Source organism: Terrapene carolina, unplaced genomic scaffold, assembly GCF_002925995.2.
Source record: "Terrapene carolina triunguis isolate 2854851 unplaced genomic scaffold, T_m_triunguis-2.0 Scaffold998, whole genome shotgun sequence".
NCBI classification, from domain to species: Eukaryota; Metazoa; Chordata; order Testudines; family Emydidae; genus Terrapene; species Terrapene triunguis.
The window spans coordinates 1,463,591-1,489,913 of record NW_020665349.1 but is presented as its reverse complement, the minus strand read 5'-3'; the positions used below and the strand labels follow the sequence as shown (position 1 = coordinate 1,489,913).

At 60.1% G+C, this 26,323-nt stretch overlaps 1 protein-coding gene across 1 annotated transcript in view; it reads left to right on the top strand.

Annotated features, from left to right (window-relative positions):
- Positions 1-5,320, top strand: part of ARID3C (AT-rich interaction domain 3C) — a 113,623-nt gene extending 108,303 nt beyond the window's left edge. The window contains exons 6-8 of the mRNA XM_029913864.1: positions 1,634-1,784; positions 1,900-1,989; positions 5,169-5,320. Of these exons, the coding sequence (XP_029769724.1) occupies positions 1,634-1,784; positions 1,900-1,989; positions 5,169-5,320 (393 nt within the window). The remainder of the gene's footprint in view (positions 1-1,633; positions 1,785-1,899; positions 1,990-5,168) is intronic.
- The last annotated feature ends 21,003 nt before the right edge of the window (positions 5,321-26,323 follow it).

Genomic DNA, 26,323 nt, shown 5'->3' with positions numbered 1-26,323 from the left:
GGGGGAGGGGCAGTACCAGGCATCATAGCCTCACTGGCTGGCACGTTGTCACTGCCTGTACAGCTGCACCGTCATGGGCTGTGACGTGTCCCTGAGTTTGAAGCGAAGCAGGATCGGGGCTGCTCACTGTGTGGAGGGGGGACCCAGGCCGTGCGGGCGAGTCAGTATTGACCCAGCAGCCCTGCATGGTGTTTAGGGACAGTGGGTTTGTTAGCCTGGAGTCCCAGCAGGATCCCTCCGGGAGAGATGCTCTTCCTGGAGTATGCCGCTCTGCGGAGGGGGGCATGCAGCAGGTGGAGAGAGGGCTGGATCTCCTGGAGCTCGAAGGGGGGAGTGCAGTGGAGACCGGCTGAGCGGACGCAGTCCAGCTCTTCCCTGCATGGGACAGATTCAGTCAGAGCCGCTCATCTAGTCACACCCACGCCGCTCAGCCGTGGGATGTCTGACCCTGCGCTCGGCTCTCCCGCCTATCCGGGTGGGAAACAAGCCGGGTTTTCATGGGGCTCATGTTGTGTAACGTTGCTGCAGGCACCAGCCATAGCACAACTGCTGGCACGCCCCTCCCCCCCATCCCAGGGGCGAACACCACGGTCTAGAGCAGAGGGACGGGGCGGGGGCCACCTCATGTTCCTGGCTTTGTGATCCGGCATCATGGCGGTGGGCACAATCCAACCCCCCGATGGATTCACGAGAGGGGAACGTCTGATCTAGAATGAGAGGGATACATGTGGGTGGATAGACAGAGAGGTACAGTACGTATGTTGTATCGAGGGGTATGGGCGATGTAGAGACAGCAAGCTAGATAGGGGTTATGAACAGATGGAGAGAGACAGAGAGACAAGGTGCGGGAGGTGATATCTTTTATTTACCAACTTCTGTTGGTGAAACAGACAAACTTTGGAGCTACATAGAGCTCTTCTTCGGGTCTGGGAAAGGTAGACAGACAGACAGAGGGGTACTTATAGCTGGATGGATGAGGGTACGTATAGATGAGGAGGTAAGGAGGACCCACCAGTGAATGGCTAGGGAGGGAGGCAGAGGGGTACCTATAGCTGGATGGATGGATCTAAGGGGGCATGTGGGGATGGATGGACAGAAGGGGGCATGTGGGGATGGATGCATAGATGGATGGGGGCATGTGGGGATGGATGGATGGATCTAAGGGGGCATGTGGGGATGGATGGGGGCATGTGGGGATGGATGGTTGGATGGATGGATGGGGGCATGTGGGGATGGATGGATGGACTGATGGACAGAGGGATGGGTGGATAGAAGGGGGTGTGTGGGAATGGACTGATGGACGGAGGGATGGATGGATCAGGGTACGTATAGATGAGGAGGTAGGGAGGACATACCAATGAATGGCTAGGGATGTAGGCAGAGGGGTACCTATAGCTGGATGGACGGGCAGATAGATGGGTACGTATCGATGGACAGCGAGAGGAGTACGTATGAAAAGTGGAGAGGTAGACATGGATGGATAGGGGGCGGGCTGTGATGACCAGATCTTGCGTCCCACTGGCGCTGCTCATGGGATGTCACTTTTGGGGGAGCCTGTCAAACCCTATCGCTGTTGCCTGGTGACACCAGGACGTTATCGTGCGAGGCGGCACCACGTGACTTTGTGCCCAAGGCCATGACGAGACTCTCCCTTCCAACAGACGCGGCAGCCAAAGGGAGTGATGGGAACTGCTCCTCCAGCAAGGCCCTGCGAGATCCCACCCTCTGCCCCACCAAAACCGGGGAGGAAAACATCCCAGTTGCTAACCCGGAGAGGCAACGGGGTTAGCCAGCTGGCTGGAGCGGGTGGGGGGCCCATCCCACTAGCTGTGTTTCCCAGGCAGGCCTGTCTCGTTTCTGTTTCTCTTAATGCTCATATCGGTCTTTCCTTTCCCCCAGATGACAGACAGGAGACCGCATTGAACCTGTCCACCAGCGGCATTAGCAGCATCAACATGTCAATAGAAATAAATGGAGTTGTCTACACAGGTAAATAGAAGGGCTGCTCGGCCCATGTAATTGCGGCCAGGAAATCCAATAAGTTATAGCCACTGCCCGGCCGGCGAGTCTTTCCTTCAATCTGATGTCTTTACAGTAAAATCCATTGTAATGAAGTGGCAGGGCCGACGCCGGGCAGGCGGGGGCGGGGAGGCAGAGCTGCAGATTGCCCTGGTGAGCCGCAGTCGATTCGGCGGTGGAGGGCGCTCGGCGGGCGGAGTGGGGAGCAGCCCTGGAGGCCTGGGCTTTAATTACGGCAGGATCCGTTGGCCATAGCGTAGGGGTGGGGACTCACTGCACAGCCAGGGGGACTGGCACGGACAGATGGACGGACTTATGCTGCAGCCAAGGCGGTGGACGGCGGCTCCCCCGCGCGTGCCCGCTGGAGAACTCACCTTCCAGAGCCAGGAATGGAACCGAGATCCCTGAATCTCAACGGTCCACAAACGTCCATCCATGAAAGCCGCTGGCAAAGTGTCTCTCATGGCAGTGGGCTGGCAGAAGGGCTACGCACCCCAGACATCACCGGCACCCCAAGGGGCACCAGACGCTCTGCACAGGGGTGTATTTCACTGTTAGATCCCCGGCCTTTAATCTAAACCACATCCAGCGTGTCCAGACACTGCAGCAATGGGTGCCATACAATGGGTGCTTTTGCTGAGGGTCATAGTGTTATTTACCCCTTCACATAACACAAGACCCAGGGGTCACCCAATGAAATGAATAGGCAGCATGGTTAAAACAAACAAAAGGAAGTATTTCTTCACACAACGCACCGTCAACCTGTGGAACTCCTTGCCAGAGGATGCTGTGAAGGCCAAAAGTATAACTGGGTTCTAAAAGGAACTAGATAAGTTCATGGAGGACAGGTCCAGCAATGGCTATTGGCCAGGATGGGCAGGGCTGCAACCCCATGCTCTGGGTGTCCCTAGCCTCTGACTGCCAGAAGCTGGGAGTGGACGACAGGGGATGGATCACTCCTTAAATTGCCCTGCTCTGTTCATTCCCTGTGAAGCACCTGGCCCCGGCCACTGGCGGCAGATGGACCATTGGTCTGACCCAGGATGGCCGTTCTCATGTTCTCATGCGTGGCTGGGAGCAGAGATGCAGGCGTGGACAGATCTGTGCCACGAGCCGAGGGTGCGGAGTTCAACGGGGAGCCGGAATGCTCCAGAGTCTCCCACCCTGTTCCGGCTCGTGCCCTGCAATGGATCAAGGCTCCGTCTCTGAGCAGAGCAGTGACAGCCCCTGGGCTGAGAGCCCCTCTGGGAGCGGCTGGGAAGGTTTCATACAACCTGGGGCCTGTCCCTTTAAGTGTGCGTTCCCGCTTTGGCTAAGTGGGTCACCCCGCTGCCCCCTGGAGATGCCTCCTAGCCATGCTGAGCTGCCCCAATTAAAATAGAAAGCTGGATTTGACAGCAGTTAAATATTTAACTATCGGGAAAGGTCAGGGCCGATAAGAGCCCTGTGTCTGTACCATCCTTCGGCTGCCTTGAGGAGCCTGCTGGCCTGACACCCCAGCTGTCCCCCACGGCGCCTCGCCTCCAGGCCGGGCCCAAGCACCAGGCACTAGGGAGAAATCGGAGCCAGAGGCCGGGCAGGAGAAAGCTCTACAGCCAGAGACGGGAGGTGGGGCTCTCGCGCCAGGCAGGGAGAAGTCGCATGAGCAACTCATGGGAGGGATAGCTCAGTGGTTTGAGCTTTGGCCTGCTAAACCCAGGGTTGTGAGTTCAATCCTTGAGGGGGCCACTTAGGGATCTGGGGAAAAATCAGTACTTGGTCCTGCTAGTGAAGGCAGGGGGCTGGACTCGATGACCTTTCAAGGTCCCTTCCAGTTCTAGGAGATGGGATATCTCCATTATAATAAGCAAAGGGACAGTTCAGGAGAAGGGTCCTGGCTTCCTGACGATCCCTCCCTGCCTAGATCCTGGTTCTCCCGAAAGCCTGCCACACTCGACGTGGGCTGTGGGCCCCCGGGCCGAGCTCCTCGCAGCTCACACGTGCCTCTGACGCTGGCCGGCAGCTGCCCCCAGCTCCTCTCCTCCGGGCGCTGATGCCAGCGGTGGCTGCCGGCGAGGTGGCGGGGTGGGTTTTCCCCACACCTGCACGCTGGCACCAACGCGCTGCTGCGAGCACAGGAGCTTCCGCCTGCCCTGGTGCCACCCCGGCCCCCAGTTGCTCCTGTCCAATCCGGCTGAGCCTGTCACAGGCCTGTGGCCTCAAATCCCGAGGAGCCGGGGGGGGGCTAGCCAGGGAGCCCCCAGACCCTGGCCAGCACAGGAGAGGCCCTGACAGGGTGTTCCCAGGGCCAGGCTGCAGATGTCCCAGGGCCCCCTCCGGCCCCCTGCCCCCCACATGGCTCTGTCTCCTCTGGGCGGCTATGATCCTTAGGCACGTCGCAGGCCTGGCATCCTCTGCTCGCAGCGTCTGGGTTCCCGAGCCCGGCTACGACGGGCGGAGTGAGAGGCTGTAGCGGGCACCTGCCAGGAGTCCAGGGCTCTCCCTGGCGTCGCCGGCGCCTGGGCCAGCTGGGGCACGGCTCTGCTTTTCCCTGGCCTGTGATGGGATCGTGTGGGCCCTGCTCAGCTGCCCAGCTGGGCCAAGCGGGGAGTCGGTGGAGTGGCACCAGCGAGGGCTTTGCCCATGGGAGCGGCCTGGGTGCCAGGAGACCTGGGTTCTATCCCCAGCGCTGCCACTGCCTAGTTAGGTGACCCTGGTCCAGTCCCCTCCCTTCTCTGGGCCTGGCACCCCTGCCACCCTTCCTGGGACTGGCCCTGGCCCTGTGTCTGTGCAGCACCTGCCACAGCGGGGCCTTGAGCTCTGCTGGGACCCGAGGGCGACAGTCATTGATAATAACCCTAAACGAAGGCAGCAGTTCCCACAGCGCCTCTGGCCTGGCTGCTGCCTTGTCCCTGTGCCCACTGGCTCCCACACAGACCCCCTCCCGTCCCGCACGGCTGGGGCTAGCCCTGCGCTCCAGGCGGGAAACCAGGGCTCGTGGGCAGGCTCACAGAGCGGCCACCCGCTGCAGGCCTTGGACTCCCGGCCAGTGGGCAGCAGGAGTGAGCCGTGCCCCGGGGTGTCAGGCAGGGTGCCCGATCCCCATGCCGTGGGCTCTGCGGTGCCCTCGGGGGCGTGCTGGGTCACCCTGTGTCTCTCTGCTCCCACAGGTGTCCTGTTCGCCCGCAGACCCCTCGTCCCGGGGGCACCCGGCAGCAACAGCAGCAGGAGCTCCCACGGCCAGGCGAGCCCGGTGCCCGCACAGAACCAGCGGCTCTCGGCCTCCTCACGCAGTCACACTCCCGCCAGCGCCTCGCCGTGAGGGAGGGAGAGACGCCGAGGGCCCCGCGCTGCCACCCCGCCAGCCCCCTCAGTAATAAAGCAACTTGGAGTCAAAGTCCAGGGGAGCGCCCGCGACATGCCGTCTGCAGGCGTGTCCCCCACCTCTGGCTCAGCAAGACCCCTTCTGCCCTGGGGCGGGGGGGCTCTGGCCAGGCTGCTGTGGGGTGAGGGGCCCTGGCCCATGGGGCTCTGGCCGGGCTGCTGTGGGGTGTGGGGCTCTGGCCGGGCTGCCCTGGCCCGTGGGACTCTGGCCGGGCTGCTGTGGGGTGAGGGGCTCTGGCCGGGCTGCCCTGGCCCGTGGGGCTCGGGCTGGGAGCGCTGAGTACTTTGGCTTTCACTGCACACACTTGGACTTGACCTTAGCAGGAAAGTGTCGGGGGTGGGGGGGAATGTGGCTGCTCATGTGTCCGGGCCGAGCCACTGAGCGGGGCAGCGGGATCTGCATGCACACCGCCCTGACACACTCACGTGTGATACCCCACGCACGCGCACACAGCACACCCCTCTTGCACACTCACACACAATCCTGTCTCCCTGCTCATCCTTGGCAAACGACGTGTATTGTCGCTGGAGACGCTCCCAGCCAGGGTGGCCCCGAGGCCAGGCCAGAGAGCAGGACAAGGGGGAGCGGGCGGCAGGGGGCGGGGGAGGGGAATGTGTGGGGCTGGGGCTGGCGCACTGGCCACAACGCTCCTCATGGACTCAGCCAACCCTGGGCACACAAGCCTTTCCGGCCCTGGGAGGCGGGGGGGGGGGGGCTGTTTGGGGGCCAGTTGGGAACAGCAGCCCCCCCCAGTGGTGTCTGGGCTCCAGTGCAAGGCAGCTCCTAGGCGCTCTTTGCCCCTCCTCTCGCAAGTCGCCTTCAGCTTCGTTACTGAATTCCCTCCCCGTGGCGTCGGGGGGCCACAGCTGCCGGCCTGCACTGCGCTGGCCCCTCTGCCCCGTGCTCCCCTCCTCCACCCACAAGGCCCCCAAAGGTGGGGGGAGCAGGGCACTTAGATAAGCTGAACCGTGAGGTGCAAGGGGTTAAAGTGGCTACCTCAAAGCACCCACCTGAGCCAGGAAGCCCCAGCCCCAAGGCGCCCGGCTGTGCCCGCTGAGCTGTGGGCACGTGGGTCTCAGCAGCCGCTGGTGAGCTCGGCACAGATCCCGCCAAGCCCCCTGGTGCCAAACCTCACCAGACTCCTGCCCACCTCCCCCGGGGCTCGCAGGATCCGTGCCTCCTCCAGCCACAGGCAGAGGCGGGGTAAGGCTTGGAGGGAAATGGGGTTTTGCCCCTGAAATTGTGATATTAAAAAAGCAGGACATTTCCCCTCCCCCAATCTGTAACCCACCCTCCTCCCCCATCGCCTGCAGAGCCCCACCCCGCCCCCCACGGCCTGGCCTCAGCACTGCAGGGCGGGGGCTGCACTGAACATGGGAGGCACCGGAGGGGGGAGCACCTGGTCTCTGGGATGGGGGGGGAGCAGAAGAGATGGCCCCAGTGTGTTGGGGTGGGGGGATCTCAGGTGGGGGGGATGCAGCCAGGTGTTGGGGAGATGGCGGGGGTGGGGCAGGAGGAGAGCTGGACCCACTGAAGGTGGGGACGGGAGGATCTGAAGCAGGTCGGTTGGTTGGGGGGGATTGGGGGCAGGGCAGAGGAGCTAGGGCTAGTGGGAGGGGCAGAATGTGTTGAGAAGGGGCGGAGTCTAGGGGAGGGTGGGGCATAGGTGGTGGGCGGAGTCTAGAGCATGCAGTGCAGGAGGGGGCCAGTCTAGGGGAGGCCAGCCTTGGTGAGCAGATAGCCCAGTTTGTCCCACTGTTGTCACCATCATGGCACTGAGATCCAGCCCCCCCCCTATGCCAGCTGTGGGTTTGCTGCCCCATCTACTCCCTCCCCCCACCTGGCTGCAAAGACCCCCCCAAATATCTCACTGTGTACAGATGCAAAGAGAGAAGCAGCCAGGCGGGGCGCACACGGCGCTACCTCGTCTACCCCTGCAGGGCCCTTGCCCGCCGTGACTCCAGAGCCCTTTGGGGAGCCCGGCGGGATGCCGCCTCCTTTCCCTCCCTCCACTCGCTGCCTCGCCCAGGGCTGGGGGGGGCATTTGCGCACGTGTAAATTGCTATGGTACTAAAGAAGGGAACAAGCAGATCTAACCTCACGTCTACCTCAGTGTGTGCCAGGATGTGCCAACCGCCAGGCTGGCGGAGGGTGCTGGGGGTGGGGTGGGGGGACACCCAGAGTCTGGCTTGAGTGGTCTTTGCAAGCTCAGTGCTTTCTACTGCAGGGCGAGGCCAGGAGAGCCGTGCCCAGCTGAGGGCCACGGAGCCTTCGGCAGCCTCAGAGCCGTGGGCACGGGCGCTTCCTGGTTTGAATCCCCTTTTCATCTTCCCAAACGATAATAATCCTGCAACTGACCAAAGATGCCCTCTTCCCTGAAGACGATTCTCCTCCTGTGCTCCCCGGGGCTCCCATCAGAGCTGCCTCCCCTCCCAGTGGCAGCGCGGGAAGGAACGGATGTGTCATGCCACGGCTCCCAGCTTGCCGGCGCCAGGGCGGGCCTGGCAACAGCTGGGCTGAGCCTCCCTGCCAGCTTTGCGTCTGGCCCATCCTGCTGTGATGTGGTGGGCACTGCATCCGCGCCCGGTGTCGCTGGAAGAGATGGACAGTCACGGTGCCGTTCCACTGGCCCTGGAGGACGGGGAACCGGACTGAGCCAGGGTGTGGGTTGACTTTCAAAGCTCTTGTACCAAAGATCCAGTGCCTCAGGCACTTGGCTTTCACTTTGTAGGGCCAGTAGCACCCGGAGAAGGGGAAAGGAAGCAGAGAATGATCTTACTTCTGTCTATTTGTCTGTCTGTCTGTCTGTTCTCGGCTAGGAGCTCTTCCTTTGCTGTGCTAGGCTGCTAGGGTTAGAGGCTGTGCCGCTTTCGCTCGCTGTGTGTGAAGCTTTCCGAGGTTTCTTGATTTTCCTCCGTTCAGTTTCTTCTCTCGTAGGGTTCGGAGTTGATCCAGTGCACTCAGTGGGAGCTGGATTGTGGTGCTCAGGGGAATCAAATAAACAGTAACCAAAAAAAGACAAAAGAGACATTTTCCTTCGGCTGCTCTGAGTTCCAGCACGTTCGGACAATAAAAATGCTGCTTTTCACTGAGCTCTCAGCTGCCTGTCTTGTCTGGCGTTCCCGGTACCCACCGTGCCACCTGCCCTCGGGCCGGGATTCTCTGGGCATGGTCTGGGCACCGTAGCATCAGGTCAGGCGCAGGTCTCCCAAGGGTGCCTCCTTGCCGGGGGCAAAGTGGCGGTGAGGAGGGGGCTAAGCCCACACCGCTCAGGGTGCTGGGACGGGGACCCCTTCTGTTCCCTTTTCTCTCCAGAGATCTGGGTTTAAGGCCAGCCCGGGTCGAGCGTGCTGACGGGTCTGTTGGTCTCTCAGGCCCGAGCACAAACCGGGCCACATGGCAAGAACCAGCCCATGTTCAGCAGCGCCTCGGTCCTGGCAGGACGGCGCCAGGAGGGGAGTTACTGAGAGGCGTTGGCAGAAGGGTGGTGGGAGCCCAGGCCAGGGACAGCAGGGCACCTGCTGCAGGGCGTTAGCAGGGCCCCTTGGTCCAGGAGGGCGTGGCCGTATGAACATTTCACAAGGCATGGATGCCATCCCCCCCCGCATCCATCGCATGCTGTTCCCATCAGCGGGGACTGCACCTGGGACTTTCCAGGCCAAAAGCACAGGCCTCTGTCATTGGAGCCAATGGAGAGCCCGTCCCTGTGTGCAGCAGTGGTAGGTTGGTATAGTCCCTGGGGCCAACCGCCGGAGCGGGACAGGAAGACAAGCACAAGGCTAGCAAATCACACCCATTCAGGGCGCAGCAGGGGTGGGGAGGCACGCCCCTTAGGCAGCGCTGCGTCCCCTGGAGGGCGGGCCCCGGGGGGCCCAGTCCCGAGGATAAAGCCCAGCTTGGCTGGATTCCCTTTGGCCACGCTGTGATTGCATCTGTGTAGCGAGCTGGCTGTTATCAGCCAACACACGCCTCCTGCGGATGGATTGGCAAATCCATACCGGGCGCAGCGAGATAATCGGCTCAATAGCTCAGGCCAGGCCGCGGTCCCCAGGGGTCCCTCCGAGGGGCCCGGGGCGAGGAGGGGCCGTACACCACACAGTCTGCAGCTCTGCCCGGTTAACAGTCACAGGCCCCCGGGGCTGTGATCCCCTCGCATGCGGGCAGGAGACACCCCCCAGAGCTATGGGCCAGGAAGCTGGCAACTCAGCCCAATGCTCCAGCCCAGTAGCAGTGCCAACCCGCCAACAAGCCAGGAAAGGAAAGGCCCAGCGGGTCGTACCCACCCCCAGTGCTGCCCCTCTGGGGTCTCAAAGCACTTTACAGCCCAGTAGGCCTCACAACCTCCTCCCAAGCAGGCAGCGACTTCCACGCTCCCGGGGTGCCCCTCACCCCCCCCCCTCCAGCTTCCCCCTCTCCAGAGGGCTTTTTCCAGCAGGCACCCTGGCTGGGACGGGGCAGGAAGCCGTCCCGGTGACGGATCTGCAGGGGCGTTCCTCACTGCAGCCCCAGCGCAGCGGGCATTGAGCCGGGGACCCCGGAGCGAAAAGCCCAAGCAGCTACAGCTCGGGCTGAGCCAGACTCAGAGCCTCTGTGGACTGGACACATCACCCCCCTCACCCGTGGGTTACCCCTGCCCCACCCACAGCCGGCCCACACCTCCTGCTGCCCAGCCCTAACGGGAGCCTTGAGTCACGTGGGCCCCACGGCTTTCACCTGCTCTGCTCCAGGCTCAGGCCTCTGGTCAGGATGGAGGAGGGCTGAGCCCAGGGCCCGTGGACAGGGGAGGCTGGACTTGGAGCTGAGACGACACCGACTCTCAGGGGATCTCTCCACCTGCCTGGTGACTTGGAGCCCCCAGGGGTGCCGAGCTGCTCCCTTTCAGGGGGGTTCCTGGCAAGCTGCCGACGGGGCTGCGTCCCTCGAGTACCCCACTGACGGCCTCAGGATGGTGCCAGGCCAGGCTGCGGGCCGCTGTCTGCTGCCCACATCCAGTCTTATGGACCTAGGAGGTTGAGATTAACCAAGACCGACCCTCAGGCATTACGAACGGCTGGGGCGACTACATGGTAATATTGCCTGGGGGGAGCCCCGAGAGCCCGACAGCTGTTTCCAGCCTGGCTAGGCGACGTGGGGCGTGTGAGCGTTAAAGGCAAAGGCCCTGTTGTGCTGGGACTGCGTCGGGGCACCCGTGGGACACGGCCGCTCGCTGGAATCAGCTCATGCAGCGTGTGTGTGAGGGGGCTGTGTTAGGCCAGGCTTTGGGCTGATCCTGGCCAGGCCGGGGGCAAGAGCACAGCATAGGGGTGTGGCGGGACCTGGGCAGGAGCGCTGAAGGGAAACGTGCAGCCGCTGTTCTCTGGCCTCCCTACGGGTGAGGTCCATGGGTCAGACGAGACGTGCTGCCCAGGCTGATGCCTCCCGAATGGGAGCAGGGCCCGGTCCAGGGTTTTCCGGCGCAGAACCTGCTTTGGGATCCTGTTGAGGGTTACTCGGGGCCAAGGGATGGGGGCAGCACGGCAGGGAAATCTCCCCGGTGCAAAGCGCTAGCGGGAGAAGGGGCAGTCTGGGTGAGGCGTGTAGCGCTCCATGCGGTGAGTGCTAGGGAGGGTCTGGGCCCTGGGTCACGGAGCGGCTCAGACTAGTCTGGGGCCTCCTGGCCTTGACATCATCAAATGGCGTCTGAGCCCCCACCAGCTGGCTCTGCCCCCCCACTCACGCAGAGCCGGGGTGCCCCCTGCAGATGGGGACCGGGAGCCGGGGCCCAGTGCCACAGAGGGGTGCCTCTGGGGGCAGGGCAGGCCCAGAGAGCTCAGCAGCACCAGGACATGGACAACGATACCAGGCCTGTGCAAGCAAACATGAGCCCTCGTTTCTGCCTGAATCTTTCCCCGGAGCAGCACCAGAGATGCCTTGGTCCTGCAGGCCACATCTCCTGGTGGCTTTTCCACACTGCTAGGCAACGAGCGTAACACTAGGCCATGCCTGATGTGCGCCTGCCTTTCCATACACAGCGCGCCTGCTGCTTGGGGTGTTGCAGCCCAAGCTGGGCCACAGAGGATAACAGCCTGCAGCTGCTACCGGGTAGGGGAGTTGCTCCTGTAACTCAAATAGCAGAAGCTCTTGTTTTTAATGGGGAATGTCCCTGGTTCAATCCCCCCCCCTGAAGCTGTGTGGGTTCACAGGCCAGGAGGAACTATTGTGGTCCTCTAGATAGACCTGTATAACCCAGGGCAGGGAACCCCCCTGGGACCCCACTGGTAGCTATAACGTGCACACACAGTTTCCACAGGAGAGCACAATGTGTACATCTCCTTCTGTAACATGCAGCAACAAAATGGCCACTGTCTCTGCGTGCAGCTAGAGTCCTGAGACGTTTAAAGGGGCGGGGCCCAGGAAACCCTGCACATCTGCTCAGGTTCTGCCCCAAACCACAGCCCCCTTCTTCTGGCTAGAGGCGCAGGCAATGGGGACTACAGCTCCCAGCATGCCACACGCCACCTTGAGATGAGGGGCATCCTGGGACTTGTAGTCTCTGAAGGCCTGTGACAGAGGCAGCAGGACTGCTGTGTGGACAGGAGGCGCTGCTGGCTTGAGAGGAAGAAGATGACTTAATTAGAGGCTGAGCGGTTGGGTTAATTAGGCCTAGGTTTGTGGGACATACAGGCCTGTTTCCTCACCAGGATTTGCAGCTTGTTGGGCTCGCTTGACGTGGGGACAAAGCCGACCGCATTTCCCGCTGTCAGCGCCGGACGGAGGCGGCCCCGGCTGGCTGCTGCCGCGTTCATCTGACGCCTCGCTGACGGGGAGGCGGGCAGGAGACACGGGTCAATACGGCGCCAATAACCAGAGCTGGGCAGGGCAGGAGGGGGCAGAAAGGGCAGGGGAGTTATGGCCCGTAAATATCCGCCCTGCTTTGATTTTGTGTTGGAAGCCCTGATGGATTCTCCCCCCCCTCCCCCCATAACGATGGACGAGAGGATTGTTTCCAAAGCCAGCACAGTCCCGCAGGCTGGGGTCTCGGACAGCGCCGGGCATCCATGGAGGGCTGGGCACGGGGTGCCGCTCTCCTCTCCAGGGCGCGGTGGGGTTGATGGGGCAAAGCATCCGGCTCTTCCATGACCAGGGCAGGTGAGGGGGAGTCATGCCTGGGCTGGTGAATGTTCATGGTGGCGTCCAGCCCCGAGCTGTGGGGCGCTCTCCTCCTCGCCCTATCCTGGGCATGGCGACGTCGCCCACCCCACCTTGGGCACTGAGGGTGTCTCAGCTCCTGCTAGTTAACCCAGCAATTATAGTGCCCCTGAATCTCTTTTTTTTATTATTATTAATGGAGATATCCCATCTCCTAGAACTGGAAGGGACCTTGAAAGGTCATCGAGTCCAGCCCCCTGCCTTCACTAGCAGGACCAAGTACTGATGTTGCCCCAGATCCCTGAGTGGCCCCCTCAAGGATTGAACTCACAACCCTGGGTTTAGCAGGCCGATGCTCAAACCACTGAGCTATCCCTCCTCCTAAATAATCATCATCATCATCATCATCTCTGCAGCACCTAACGTCCCACAATCTTAAATCTGAATGCAAGGGTTGCTTTGCCCAGCCCAGAAATGCAGCCACCTCTGGGGTGGCAGAGGGCAGCTCTGTAACAGGGCACAGCAACGGCACATCCCAGCTTAAGAGGGCGTGGAGAATAAAGTCTCCTAGGTGAAATCACAGGGGATTTCGGGAGACAGAGCGTAACGAGCCATACTGCCATTTAACCAGGGTGAACACAAAATGTTCTTTAATGACCATGAAGGGTCAGGCTCTGTTCTAGGGTTCATGGTCAGGGGAGCAGCGTGGTCTAGTGGCTAGCATCCTGGATTGGGACTCAGGAGACCTACATTCAAATCTTGGCCCTGGGACTGACGCCCTGCATGATGTCTGTGCTTTTGTTTTCACCCCTTGTCTGTAGGCTCCTCGGTGCAGGAACCGTCTCTCGCTAGGGTTGGGCATTTGACCGGTGCAAAAAGAATCAGTCCATTCACTCGGCAACGAATGTCAAAAATGGTTCAGTATTTTGAAGCACCAACTTGTTAGAACAGTAACAAACCAGAGCCTGGCTTTCTGCGCTCCACCGAGTTACAAAACCCAGGTGCTTGGCCGAGTGGTTTGAACCTTGAGAAATGGGAAACAATGAATTGACGTTCTAAAAAATGCCAGAATACTGGCACCGTGATGCCATCAGAGAAAGGCTGGCAGGCAGACAGGTCGGCAGGCAGGCAGGCTGCTGCCTGTATCGGGGAATTCTTGCTGGCAGAGTTGACAATACTTGACGGTGGTTAGACAATAGGCGGTCAGTTGACCAGCATGCCAGATCCAGTCTGTGCATCACCCAGCACCAAGGGGCCTGCTCTCAGGTATCCTCCAGCCCTGCTGTCATGCAAAGAGCAATCAGACCGGGTAGTGCAGTGCCCGCTGGCGGTGGCATTTGGCTCACTGCTGCCCCAGTGGGAAGGTGCCGTAATGAATAACCCACCCAGCTCCCTGCAGCAAGGGGCACTCTCCCATGGCAGTCAGGCCAGGCGGGTCTCCCAGCCGAGTTCTGACCCTGCCCAGCGTGCTCACGCTGACGGGACCACAGCCTGGGCTCTCTAGAAGGGGTTTCTCTCAGGTGCAGCTGGAGGGGCTGGGTTTTCCCAGCTCCTGTCCGTGAAGCGATGTGAGTGTGGATCTGTGCACGGGCGGCAGGGCCTGGAGTCCCCGAGTGGGGACGATCGTCAGGCTCGCAGCTGCCCGGCAGTGCCGGGGTGGTGTTTAGTTACGGCCTGTAGCTCCCCCGCTGACCTCTGACAGGGCGCCCGGCTCCTGCCCCGGCCTTCCCCTCCGTTGTCCCCGGGGTGGGCGTTGGAGGCAGCTGCGTTTCTGCCAGTGCCCAGGAGCTCCCGTGGCGTGGTGCTGTTAACACTGGGGCCCAGTGCTTTCCGCAAGACCTGAGCCCGCTGGGCAGGTTCTAGCCCTGCTGCCAGCCCGAGCCAGGCTGGGCTCACTGCAGGAGAATCCGTCCTCTCACAGGACCTCAAAGTCCTTCGCTGGGGGAACTGAGGCACGGACGGGGGTGGCAGTGGTGAGGGGGAATTACCTCGGGCCCCGGTGCTCCCCACAAGCCATTTCCCCTGGGACTTACCCTAACGTCCGGACCCCTGAGCCGCCTCGGGGAGGGGGGAGCCTGTCCCATGTGGAAAAGCTTGCTGCCCACCCTTCCCAGAGCAAGCAGGGGGCTCAGGCCTGCGGGGGGAATAAACCCACCAGCTGATTCTTGACCATGTTGACTCCCAAGTAAGAGACGCTGCCCTTGGGCCCTGCCCGGCACCGCAGAGTGAAGGGGTCATTTCAGCTTTGTTCCCAGCACCCTGGTATTAGCCCCCCGCAGGCCAGGGCTGTGAGGGCACTGGGGTCTGACTGGCTTGAGGGAAGTGGCCCATTGTGGCTTCCTGCGCCAGCGCTACCCAACCTACCTTGCGTTGGGCTATCGTCCGCAGGCAGGCAATGCATTATAGAGGGATGGCAGTGCCTGGCCAGCCAGAACTCAGCTGTGTTTCATAGTCCCCGGAGCAGCAGCTAGGAGAGAGTCTCCCTTAGCTCCAGTGGCCAGGGATGGTGCTCTCGGAGCCGGGGACCGTCAGTTCTGTCCTGGCTGTCTCTGAGAACGTCCAGGCGGCCTCAGCAGGGCCATCTGCACGGTAGCTGGGAGGCGTAACTCCCAGCTCAGCCAGACGTCCTGGGGAGAGCTCTGCTGGAGCTAGTGCCGGAAATTAGCAGGGTGGCCGTGGCGGCCCTGGCAGCGGGCTGGACTAGCTACCTGACCCCCGGGGTGCGCACTTGAGCAGAGCGAGTGCGTGTCCATCCAGCTGGGCGGGAATTATGCCCCCAGGGAGGTGCCATGTGGGTGCCAGGAGATGAGGGGGGAGAGATGATCTCTCTCATTGGACCGACTTCCGCTGGGGGAAGAGAAGAGCTCTGCGTGGCTCGAAAGCGCGTCTCTCTCACCCACCGAAGTTGGTGCAACACAAGAGATCACCCCCCCACACCTTGTCCCTCTGACCCCCGGGGACGGACAGACCACAGGCGCCTGGCAATCAGACCCACCCCCGGCAGGTCTTTGTCAAGTAGGATCTCGCTGGCTCTGGGTCCTGCCCTGTGGGTCACTGGTGCAGAGACTCCAAGCCCTCTGCTCTAGGAGTCTCCCCAGGCCAGGGTGGGCCAGGCCAGGCCGGTTCCTCGTTTGGAAATCCTGCGGGCACGGCCCTTGCTGTGACAGCTGGCCCTAGGCTCGCCCAGGAGCCTACAGCACATTAGAGGTCAGCTTGCAGTGCCAGGGGGCTACCAAAAGGCGGGGCAGCTTTGGGAGCCTCCCGTCCCCCGGGGCAAGGAGCCAATAGCCCTCTCTAGGGCTGGGAACGTGTCTGGTTCGGAGCAGCACACCTGGGCCATGCGGACGGGGAAAGGAAGGCGTGTGTCAGTGAACAGGCCAGAGCAGGCGTGGCCAGGAGCCTAGGGGATGGCCCAGCTGGGGCTGAGTTCTCTCCTCTGGGCCTGGGCCGGGCGCAGCGCCCACCGGAAGGAAACGCCATCAGGCTGCAGCACATTAAAGGGGGTTTCCGTCCCCAAAGCAAAGGCCCCAGCACGGCCCCCTGTGGGATGGCAAGGGGCTGCCGGCAGACTCCTGGGGTGTACCCTGCAAAAGGGGGGCACAGGGACATGCAGACACAGGCTGACAGACAGATGTGCATGCACACCCGCACATGCACACGCAAACACACACACACGCACGTGTGAGTTCACACTGGAGTGCACACGCTCCTCAGTCGGATGAGCGACCCAAGTGCATTTCACAGCAGCTTTAGGCAATGGTGAAGGGATGCTGCCACCTGCAGGCCATTGTGAGTATTACCTCGCCACTAACCAGTTGAGTGGGATGTTGGGGAGACCCGGCGAGAGGGCGCGCCTCGCACTAGTTGTGTAAATGCTCACGAGGGACAGTCACAATCACATCATTAAAAGGGGAGGCCCAGCTTAGCAAAACTGAGCTCCCCATGGGCAACTCCAGCAGGAACCATCCCTCTACTGAGGATCAGTCCACGAGAGGCCCGGCAGACCCTAAGTCTACCTCGGAGGCCGGGAACTGGTGCATAGCTCTGTATAGGATTTCTACAGGCTTGAGTAATCGTAACTTTAACTGTACCTTTAATAACACTTGTAAAATGGAGCAGCCGTGTACGGTGAATGTCTGGGTGGTCACTGCCCCTGGGCCTTGGGCCCCGAGAGACTCGAATCTGAAGCAAGGAGCAGAGGTGACTTTCACTGATACGCTGGAAACTGTAGAGCCGACCCCACGGCGGTGCAATACCGCTTTACTAAATTCACCTTCACTGCCATAAAAAGCGACCCCTAGTTCCTGAAGCCCTGGTTGCAGCCCACCCACCCGGACCCTCTGGGGAATACACTAGAGTAGTGCATGGGATCACGTCTCCTTCCCGCACCGGGCTGCGGCGACTGCCCTTCGCTGGCCGTTAGCAGCTACTCCTCTGGCTCGCATGCCAGGCCGGGGCTGGTGGTGCCTGAGGAGCAGGGCCCAGTGCCCACTGCTAGCTGGCGTCTGGCCATGCGCCCATGGGGCGTGCTCTGTGTCTGTCCCACGGCAGGTTTTGCACCTCAGTCCCTTTCCGGAGATGCTGCCGGCTTGGGAAACTGATTCCAAAGCTGGCAGGGAAAACCACCCTCCAGGGTGTCTCCCTGCCTTGGGCGCATGCATCCGAGCACATCCCCGGGGACGAACGAGCGCTGCTTGGGGGGAGTGTTTTCCTATCACCGCGGCCGCTCAGAGAACTCGCTGGGTCTGAATAATGATTGGCAGCTCTTCCACAAAGGGATGGGGATCTCAAAGCATTCCCCAGCACCCCTGCGAAGGGGGAGGGGCTCTGTCTCAGCTGCCCAGGGGGCACAGCACCCACCCCTGGCGTGGAACACGGCATCACTACAGCCCCACACGCAGAACCCCGTAGGGCACTGAAACTGCCATGGCTGAGGGTGTCTGAGCAGCCTGGCACAGCGGCCCCTAGCACCAGTCGACGGTGCTGCGTCACCGGTACCACGCCTTGGGGCGCCTGGGTTTGGGGAGGTGGCCTGTCCCTGCACACTGCCCCCTCAGTGCCCCCTCCTGCTATGGCCCTGACCCCTCTAGCAGCCTGCCTGTCTTGTTCTGTAGTGCTGCCCCACTCCAACCCCAGTGCAGGGGCTGCGTTGCTGGCACGGCCCATTCCACCCCCCACCCCCTCAAGTCCCGAGTTTGTGCTTCAAAACGTCTTGTGTGGCCCTGCAGCGCCAGCCAGTGCCTGCCCTGCCAGAGCCCCGGGGCTGCCACATGCCGCCCGGGCATCGATCGCCACGCCAGATTGGGCTGTTTCCTCTCCCACGTTATCTGCTGAGAAATGGTGCCAAGGCAGCTCTGGGGGGTATCGATTGGCAGGGAAGGGAGAGGGAGGTGGGAGCCCGGCACCAACAGCTCAGCCTGCTCCTGATTCACCCACGGACGGACACCTCTGGCCCGCCCCTCTCCCTGCGCCAGCCCCCTTACCTCTGCCCACGGGAGGGGCCACCTGGGTGGGGGGCTGGAGACGTCACTCAGTTCCCTCTTCTCCGCGCTAGGCGAAGTCCAGCTCCCCTCCAGCCAGCGGGCAGGGCGCTCTGGGGCACTCCCAGAGGGGCAGCGTCTGTGCCCAGCTGGGAAGTGGTGGAGAAAGTGGGCTCAATGGGGCGGGATACCCACTGCCAGCCCCACAACCAGCGGCTTCCCTCCAGCTCCCCACCCCCAGCCACCGATCTTAGGGTTTCCCCTGCTGCCCATCACTGTGGCATTTGGGCAATTCCCATAGCACTTCCTGGTGCAGTCTGTGGCTGTTCCCTGGTTGGGGTGAGAACTCTGCTGGGGGGTGAAATGGGGGGGGGGATTTCATTTTTGTCGGTCAGTTTGTGTTAGGTTGCTTGCTTTGAGCATTTTTTAATGTGGTGGGGGGGTTCCCTGGGGGTTGGGTTTATTGGGTGGGTGGGTGGGGTGCTGATGTCGGAGTTCGGTGTAGGAGGGGTGTTGGGGTTTGGGGTGTGGTTAGGTGTTCGGCTGCATGCGTGTGTGTTCTCTTTGTGTTCTCCCTGCGTGCTGCCCCAGCCCTGCGCAGACAGACGGCACAACTGACCTCGAGCGAACCGCCCAATGACCACAAGATCCGTCAAGGGACGAAGGCACCAGGCCAGGTTTATTGTTGACAAAGCACAGTACTAGTATCCCGCAGACCCTACCGGACTAATACATATATGTCTGTGACAATGGACCAGCTCAGTGAACGGCGGGACTTTCCGTTCCCCCCTCGGCTGGACAAAGACACTCCCTTTGACATACATCTTTATACCCCGATACAAACAAGTTAGTACTGCCCCTCTGACATAGCTAGTCACTGCCCCCTGACGTGGGTAGTTATCACCCATCTCCTTGTACATGTTGGCTCGATTAAAACATCTCTATTATGGACTGTCATCCTGACCTTATCTTTTAGGGGGGGGTCAGTGTGTTCCTGTTCTCCTTGGGGAATGGTTTTGTACCATCCTCGATACTGGGATGTTCTGGTACCACTTGATATTGGGGTGTGTTTGCGTGAGCACTCTGTGCCTAGCACTTCTTAGGAACGTGTGTTTCTGCAACATCAGCCCTGTTCTTGCCCGATTCTGTGAGCAGGGCCTGCCTCTTGCTCACAGTTTATCTTTGTTTAATATCAGGAAAAGCTTTGACCACTACTTTAGCCCAGGCCTCAGTCCTCATACCAGGCCTCTGATACAAGGGCGTATGTCTCAGGCTCTCTTCCTACTATATGGGGGTGGACAGGGGTTGGGGTTTGAAGGTGGAAGGGGATGTCGGAAGAAGGGGTTGGGGTTGGGATCTGGGGATGTCGAGGTCTGGGTGTGGATGGGGGTGTCAGAGTTGGGGTTTGGGGGTGTCAGGGTCTAGGGGTAGAAGGGGGTGTCAGGGTTGGGGTCTGGGGGTGTCGGAGTCTGGGGAGGGATGGGGGTGTTGGGGTTTGGGGGTCTGGGGGTGGACAGGGTGTCAGGGTTGGGGTGGACAGGGGTGACAAGGCTGGGGTCTGGGGTGGACAGGGTGTCAGAGTTGGGGTCTGGGGGTGTGTGACGTTATTAATATAACCTGTGACCGTATAGATCATTGGTTCAACCACTGTTATATATTTGCAGCAAATATTGTACTAAGGTTGTCATGTGAGGTGTCTATGGAAAGGTTCTGGTTGGCTGGTTAGGATGATGCTGTCTATCTGGGTGTATCATTTTTGTAGCGGAAGTTATGAATATTGGCTCTGTACTGGTATCTCAATGTGTTTTGATTCTAAGTAGCCTCAGTGAAGCATTTGGTCAGCTTCTTAAGAAAAGAATTTGCAAATTAAGTGCCCAATCAAGAAACACTTAACTGACAATGGACCTGGGAGACTCCAATCCACATAAGAAGCCTTCCTGGGAACGTTCAAGGTAGCGTGTGAGTAATGGCTGCCACCTGTAAAGAACTGAGTCATGCATGGACATGTGACTTGCCCATGTGACTCCAAACTCCATTTTGCTGTAATTTTCCACAGTAAGGCCAAAGAGGTGTTCCTACACCTGGAAAAGACTATAAAAGGCAATTGTCTCATCTCCATCTGGTCTTCAATCCTGCTTCTTACCTCTGGAGGGACCTTGCTACAAATGGAAGCTCTACACAAAGGACTGAGGACCCATCCAAGCTAGGGATGTTCCAGAGACTTGATTTGAACCCGCAGTTTATTCTATCTCTGCTACAAGCCTGAACCAAGAACTTTGCCATTACTGTATGGAATTGATTCTATTTAACCAATTCTAGCTCTCATCTCTATCTTTTTCCTTTTATGAATAAACCTTTAGATTTTAGATTCTAAAGGATTGGCAACAGTGTGATTTGTGGGTAAGATCTGACTTGTATATTGACCTGGGTCTGGGGCTTGGTCCTATGGGATCGAGAGAACCTTTTTTCTTTTACTGGGGTATTGGTTTTCATAACCATTCATCTCATCCCCATAAGAAGTGGTGTTGGTGGTGATACTGGGAAACTGGAGTGTCTAAGGGAATTGCTTGTGTGACTTGTGGTTAGCCAATGGGATGAGACCGAAGTCCTCTCTGGCTGGCTGGTTTGGTGCCTTGGTGTGCAAAGGATCCCCAGCCTTGGGCTGTAACTGCCCTGCTCTGAGCAATTTGTCCTGAATTGGCACTCTCAGTTGTGTCCTGCCAGAACCAGCATTGTTACAGGGTGTCAGGGTTGGGATGGATGGGGGTGTCAGGGCTGGGATCTGGGGGGGGACGGGAGTGTCAGAGTTGGGGTCTGGGGGTGGATGGGGTGTCAGGGTTGGGGTGGACGGGGTATCAGGAGTGCGGTCTGGGGGTGCGAGGGGGTGTCAGGGTTGAGGTCTGGGGGTGTCGATGTTGGGAGTGTCATTCTCCTGGTGGAAAGGCCCGTTGGAAGAGGAAGGTTTTGCAGCATTTCCCCTCCTATTCTCTCGCTTTGCAAGTCACTGCTGGGGAATCCCAGTCCAAACAGCTGGCACCGGGTGCCCCCTGCTCCCTCCCTCCATTGTACCTCAGAGCTGAGATGGCAAAACCCTTCCCCTCCAGCCGGGGCACGTGGGGTGCTTTCAGACACGGCTGAATTGAAGGCTCACGACGCCCTGTGGGCTGGGTCCCTGTCAGATGGGGGGAAACTGAGGCACCGAGGGGCATGGAGGCACCTCCGTTTACACCCAGAGTTCGTGCACAGCTGGACAGAGGAGCTAGATCTTGAGCTGCCCAGCTGTGGGCTTGAGCCTGCAGACCCCCTGGGTCCCTGACGAAGGCGGGTGGAAGAGTCCGGCCAGCAGACAGAGCCCACAGCAGAGCCAGGAGCCAGCAGAGGTTGGGGCGCCGGCTGCAGACACCTCCGCCACCTCCCCAGCCTTCGATCGGCAGCTAATTTGATGCACCGTTGAAGTCAATGAAAGCCTCAGGAGCCCAGCAGTTTCTATTTAAAACTAATAACCTGGCTCGCGCCCTTTATCCCCAGTGCAGAGTGTGGCCTGGGTAATTAGCAAAGAGGAGGGGGCCGGGTTTCGGGGGGGGGGGGGGAGTAAAATCTAGGAGCCAGGTTAAAAGGTGGCTGGGCGAGGCCAGGGGCAGTGACTGGGGGAAGCGCTGCCCAGCACCGTGCAGTCTCCGGTGCCCCTGGGGGGTCAGAGCAGAGCTGTCCCTGGACACTGACTGGCCACGCTGCAAGGGACTCTGGGGTGGGTGCCCAGACTGGGGGGGCAGCCACATCCCCTTGCCTCCTCTGGAGCCAGTTGTGTTCAATGGCTCAGCACCTGCCTGCAGACCTGTTCCAGGCCCCAGGCGGGGGCAGGGCTCGGGGGCAGGCACCAGTCCCGGCAAGAAGAAAATCCAAAGCCAGCCCTGGTGTAAGTCTGCCAAGTTGGGGGCGCACTCCTCTCTGGTGGGTGCTGGCCTCTGCCCGGGTGCTGAAGGCTGAGTGGGCCCAGCAAGGCTCCCCAGGGGCACCGGCTGCCCGGAGCGTACTAACCACTGGCTCATAGCTCGGCCCACAGGTCACAATCCCCCTTCCACAGAAGGGGAAACTAAGGCACAGAGCAGGGACAGGGCCGGCCCCAACGCCTGCACTGAGTCCGTGGCCGAGCTGGGACTAGAACCCAGAACTCCAGGCTGCTAGTTCCCCCCAGCTCCAAGTACTAGACCCCGGGGCAGCGGTGGAAGGCTGGAGCATGCAAGGTCCTGGGAAATCAATGGCGTGCAGCGCCCAGACGCTGCTGCCAATCACATGTGCCAGCCTTGCCCACAGGTGCCCAGGTGTTGCCCCGGACAGGCCTGGGCTCTGGGGGTTGGAATGGGCACAGCGTGGCAGGAGTGTGTAGTGAGCCAGGGTGGCTCTGTGCCAGCCCTTGGAGAACTGGCTTCTAACCCGTGCACGGGTCACAGGGGAGACTGAGTTTGGACGCATCATAATTAGTGATGTTCTGAGGCAGCGCTGGGCCCACCCCCAAAGGGGTCTGGATCTGGGGTCCTTAGCCATTGCTCCTGCTCAGCGGGGCTAGCAGGGGCTGCCGGGAGGAGGGGGGGGCATTGGGCAGAGCTGGGGTAGCGCACACCGTGGGGAGGCCCAGGGCTGGATGCGCGGAGGCTGTGGGGGCAGAAGTACAGCGGGATGCACTGACAGCCGTGCACAGGGAAAGTAGCATGCTTGGGGGGGGGCAGTGCAGCCTAGCGGATGGAGCACTGGGCTGGGACTCAGGAGACCAGGATTCTGTTCCCAGTTTACTGCTGGGAGCCCTTAGACTAGTCACATCGCTCTGTGCCTCAGTTTCCCCTGTTCTAAAATGGGGATAACGAAGCAACCTCCCTTGGCCAGCGCGATGCAATCTCCGGCTGACGTATTGTCGTGTGTGTAGAGTGATGGTGGGTGTGGGTATGGGATGCCGGGGGCGACGTGAATACAGGTTGGGGGGCTGGCTGTGTGTGCACAGGGGGTGGGTGCAGAGTGCACATGCCCAGGGGTCGGTGTGTGTCTCTGGGGGCAGTGTCCCCGTGGCTGCTCCTGCCAGGAGCTGCCCTGTGCAGCGCGGGCGGGTAGGTCAATAGCTGACAAGTGACTGGAACTTGGTGCCCGTGCGGCTGCTGGGGGCTCTTTGCGGCCCCCTCCCCCAGGGCAGGCGGAGCGGCCAGGCAGCCCAGCCTCGGAAAGGCTCCCTGGGGAGCAGGGCTAACCGAGCCTAACAAGCCGGCGTGTCTGGCGCGCGGCTGAGGATGGGGAGATTGATCCAGCGGATAATTGGGGTCTCACCTCGGCCTGTCACCGCCAATCAGTTCCCAGCATGGTTAATCAAGTGGCGAGCGCCTCCGGTGGGGCCCGGGCGCGTCATGTGGTCCCGGGGCTGGCCTCAGCCTCCAGCACGTTCATTAGGCGACTCAGGGCCGGGGCATGAGGAGCTGCCCCCCTGGGGGGGGGGGCGTAGGGTGGGGGGAGCCGGCTGCTGTCTCCTGAGTAACCAGACGTCAATCAATGCTGGGCTCTCACCTCCTGCTGGCACCATAATTGGCGGGGGGGGGGGAACTAGTCGAGTGGGAGCCAGGATGGTGCTGAGGTTTAGGATGGGCGCTGGTGGGGGGCTGGGGGGTTCTCTCTGCCCCCAGAGCAGGACAGCTCCACGACCCCTTCAGGCACTTCCCTCCCCGCAGAGCCCACTGCAGACTGGCTGGCCCTGAGGGTCGGGCCAGGAGCCAGACCCAGCAAGCAGGACGGGGGGGTGCCCCAAGGTCCTGCCGTGTTTTTTGGTTGAGTTTTGGATTCCTCCCCATGCATGTGATCAGCCCGGTCAGCCCAGGGCTCCAGCTCAGTGGCTGGCACCGGTCACTTCATAGGAAGGTCCAGGAAGCCCCTCCACCCCCCCCCAGCCCCTGTGGCACCTCCAGAGCTCCTGGTTATCTGTGATCCCGCTGCTTGTCACTCTGGATAGAATGTTTTCTGAACCCTGCGCAGCTCTCGGCCTCTGTATCATGTGGCTGTGAGTCCCACAGGCCATCTGGGCCTGGTACGAAAGAGTAAACATTTGGATCACTTTTCAGTTTGCCCCCTTCCACCTTTGCTGACCTGTCCCCTTGTCCCTGTGCCAGGAGAGCAGAGAAGCGCCCGACCCCTCCCCCCTTCTCCAGCCCACTCTCTGGCTTCACTCAGAAAGGCCCTTGCGTGAGGACCGTGCAGGCTTTGTGCAAAACTGCCTCCACGCACAACCGGAACAAACTCTGGCTTTGGATTTCACTGCAAGTATAGCCCCTGCCTGTGGGGGGTGCTGCGCAGGTTCCTACCCGAATGTCAGCAAAGCCCCTTGGGGACCCGCCTGGCTCCGGGGCAGGCTGAAGATACCGCTGTGGGGAGAGGCAGGAAGGGGGCGGTATGATCTGCGCGGTGCACTGGGCTGGGAGTCAGGAGAACTGGGTTTGAGACCTGTCTGCCGGTGACCTTGGGCAAGTCACTGTCCCTCTCTGTGCCTCATCTGCCTCTCCCTGACCCCTCCTCCCCCACAGTGTATTTCGACTGAGCCCTTGGGGGCAGGGACATCATGGTGGGTGTGGGCAGCGCCTGGCATGCCAGGCCTCAGTCCCCAGTGGGGCCTTTCCAATTTAGCAGGTATGGGGAAGTCACGCCCAGAGGCCAGGCAGGCCAGGATCCGGTGTGATCTGTGCTGCACATCCCACAGCAGGGGCAATGGAGTCTTCCTAAAGGGGCAATGGAGTCTTCCATGAGGCCCTGCCCCCTCCATGGCCCCACCCCTGCCCCCCTCTTGCCCCTGAGGCCAGAAGCTGGTCTGGGGAGCCCAGGCCCCTCCAACTGCCATGGGGGGGCAAGAATAGCCCCCAGCCTGTGTCCCCACTTAGGGCAGGTGGAGGGGCCACAGCTTCCCATGCGATTCTTACCCCGACCCGGCTCCGCCTTCCAGCCTGGCTGGGGGTGGAGCCTCGGGGGTGAAGAGCCGCTCAGGCAGCTGTGGTGAAGGGGGGCACAAGGCTAGGGAGACCAGATGTCCCTATAAAATAGGGACAGTCCCGATATTTGGGGCTTTTTTCTATATGGGCTCCTATTACCCCCCCCACCCCGTCCCGATTTTTCACACTTGCTGTCTGGTCACCCTACACGAGGCAGGGGCTGCTCTCAGGCCCGGCCACCTTGGGCAAGTGAAGAGTTCATAGCTGCTGGGCTCCCTGGGCCACTCTTACCCGGGCCAGGCCTGGAGAGCTTTGCTGCTTGTTACAAGAAAGCTTGTGAGAGACAGCAATTACAGGCCGGTTAGCCTGACTTGAGTACCGGGCAAACTAGTTGAAACTATAGTAAAGAAGAGAATTGTCAGACACAGAGATGTACATAATTTGCTGTGGAAGAGTCAACATGGTTTTTGTAAAGGGAAATCATCCTCACCAACCTACTAGAATTCTTTGAGGAGGTCAACAAGCATGTGGACAAGGGGGATCCAATGGATATAGTGTACTTAGATTTTCAGAAAGCCTTTGACAAGGTCCCTCACCAAAGCCTCTTAAGCAAAGTAAGCTGTCATGGGCTAAGAGGGAAGGTCCTTTCATGGATCGGTAACTGGTTAAAAGACAGGAAACAAAGGATAGGAATAAATGGTCAGTTTTGAGAATGGAGAGAGGTAAAGAGTGGTGTCCCCCAGGGGTCTGTACTGGGACCTGTGCTGTTCAACATATTCATCAATGATCTGGAAAAAGGGGTAAACAGTGAGGTGGCAAAATTTACAGATGATACAAAGCTACTCAAGATAGTTAAGACCCAGGCAGACTGTGAAGAGCAATTTGAGCATTGGCTTGCTAAACCCAGGGTTGTAAATTCAATCCTTGAGGGGGCCATTTAGGGATCTGGGGCAAAATCAGTATGTGGTCCTGCTAGTGACGGCAGGGAGCTGGACTCAATGACCTTTCAAGGTCCCTTCCAGTTCTATGAGATAGGTATATCTCCATATATTAAAATGGCAGATGAAATTCAGTGTTGATTAATGCACATTGGAAACATAATCCCAGCTATACATATAAAATGATGGGGTCTAAATGAGCTGTTACCACTCAAGAAAGAGATTTTGGAGTCAGTGCGGATAGTTCTCTGAAAACATCCATTCAACGTGCAGTGGCAGTCAAAAAAGCGAACAGAATGTTGGGAATCATTAAGAAAGGAAGAGATAATAGGATGGAAAATATCATGTGGCCTCTATATAAATCCATGGTACACCCCCATCTTGAATACTGTGTGCAGATGTGGTTGCCCCATCTCAAAAAAGCTATATTGGAATTGGAAA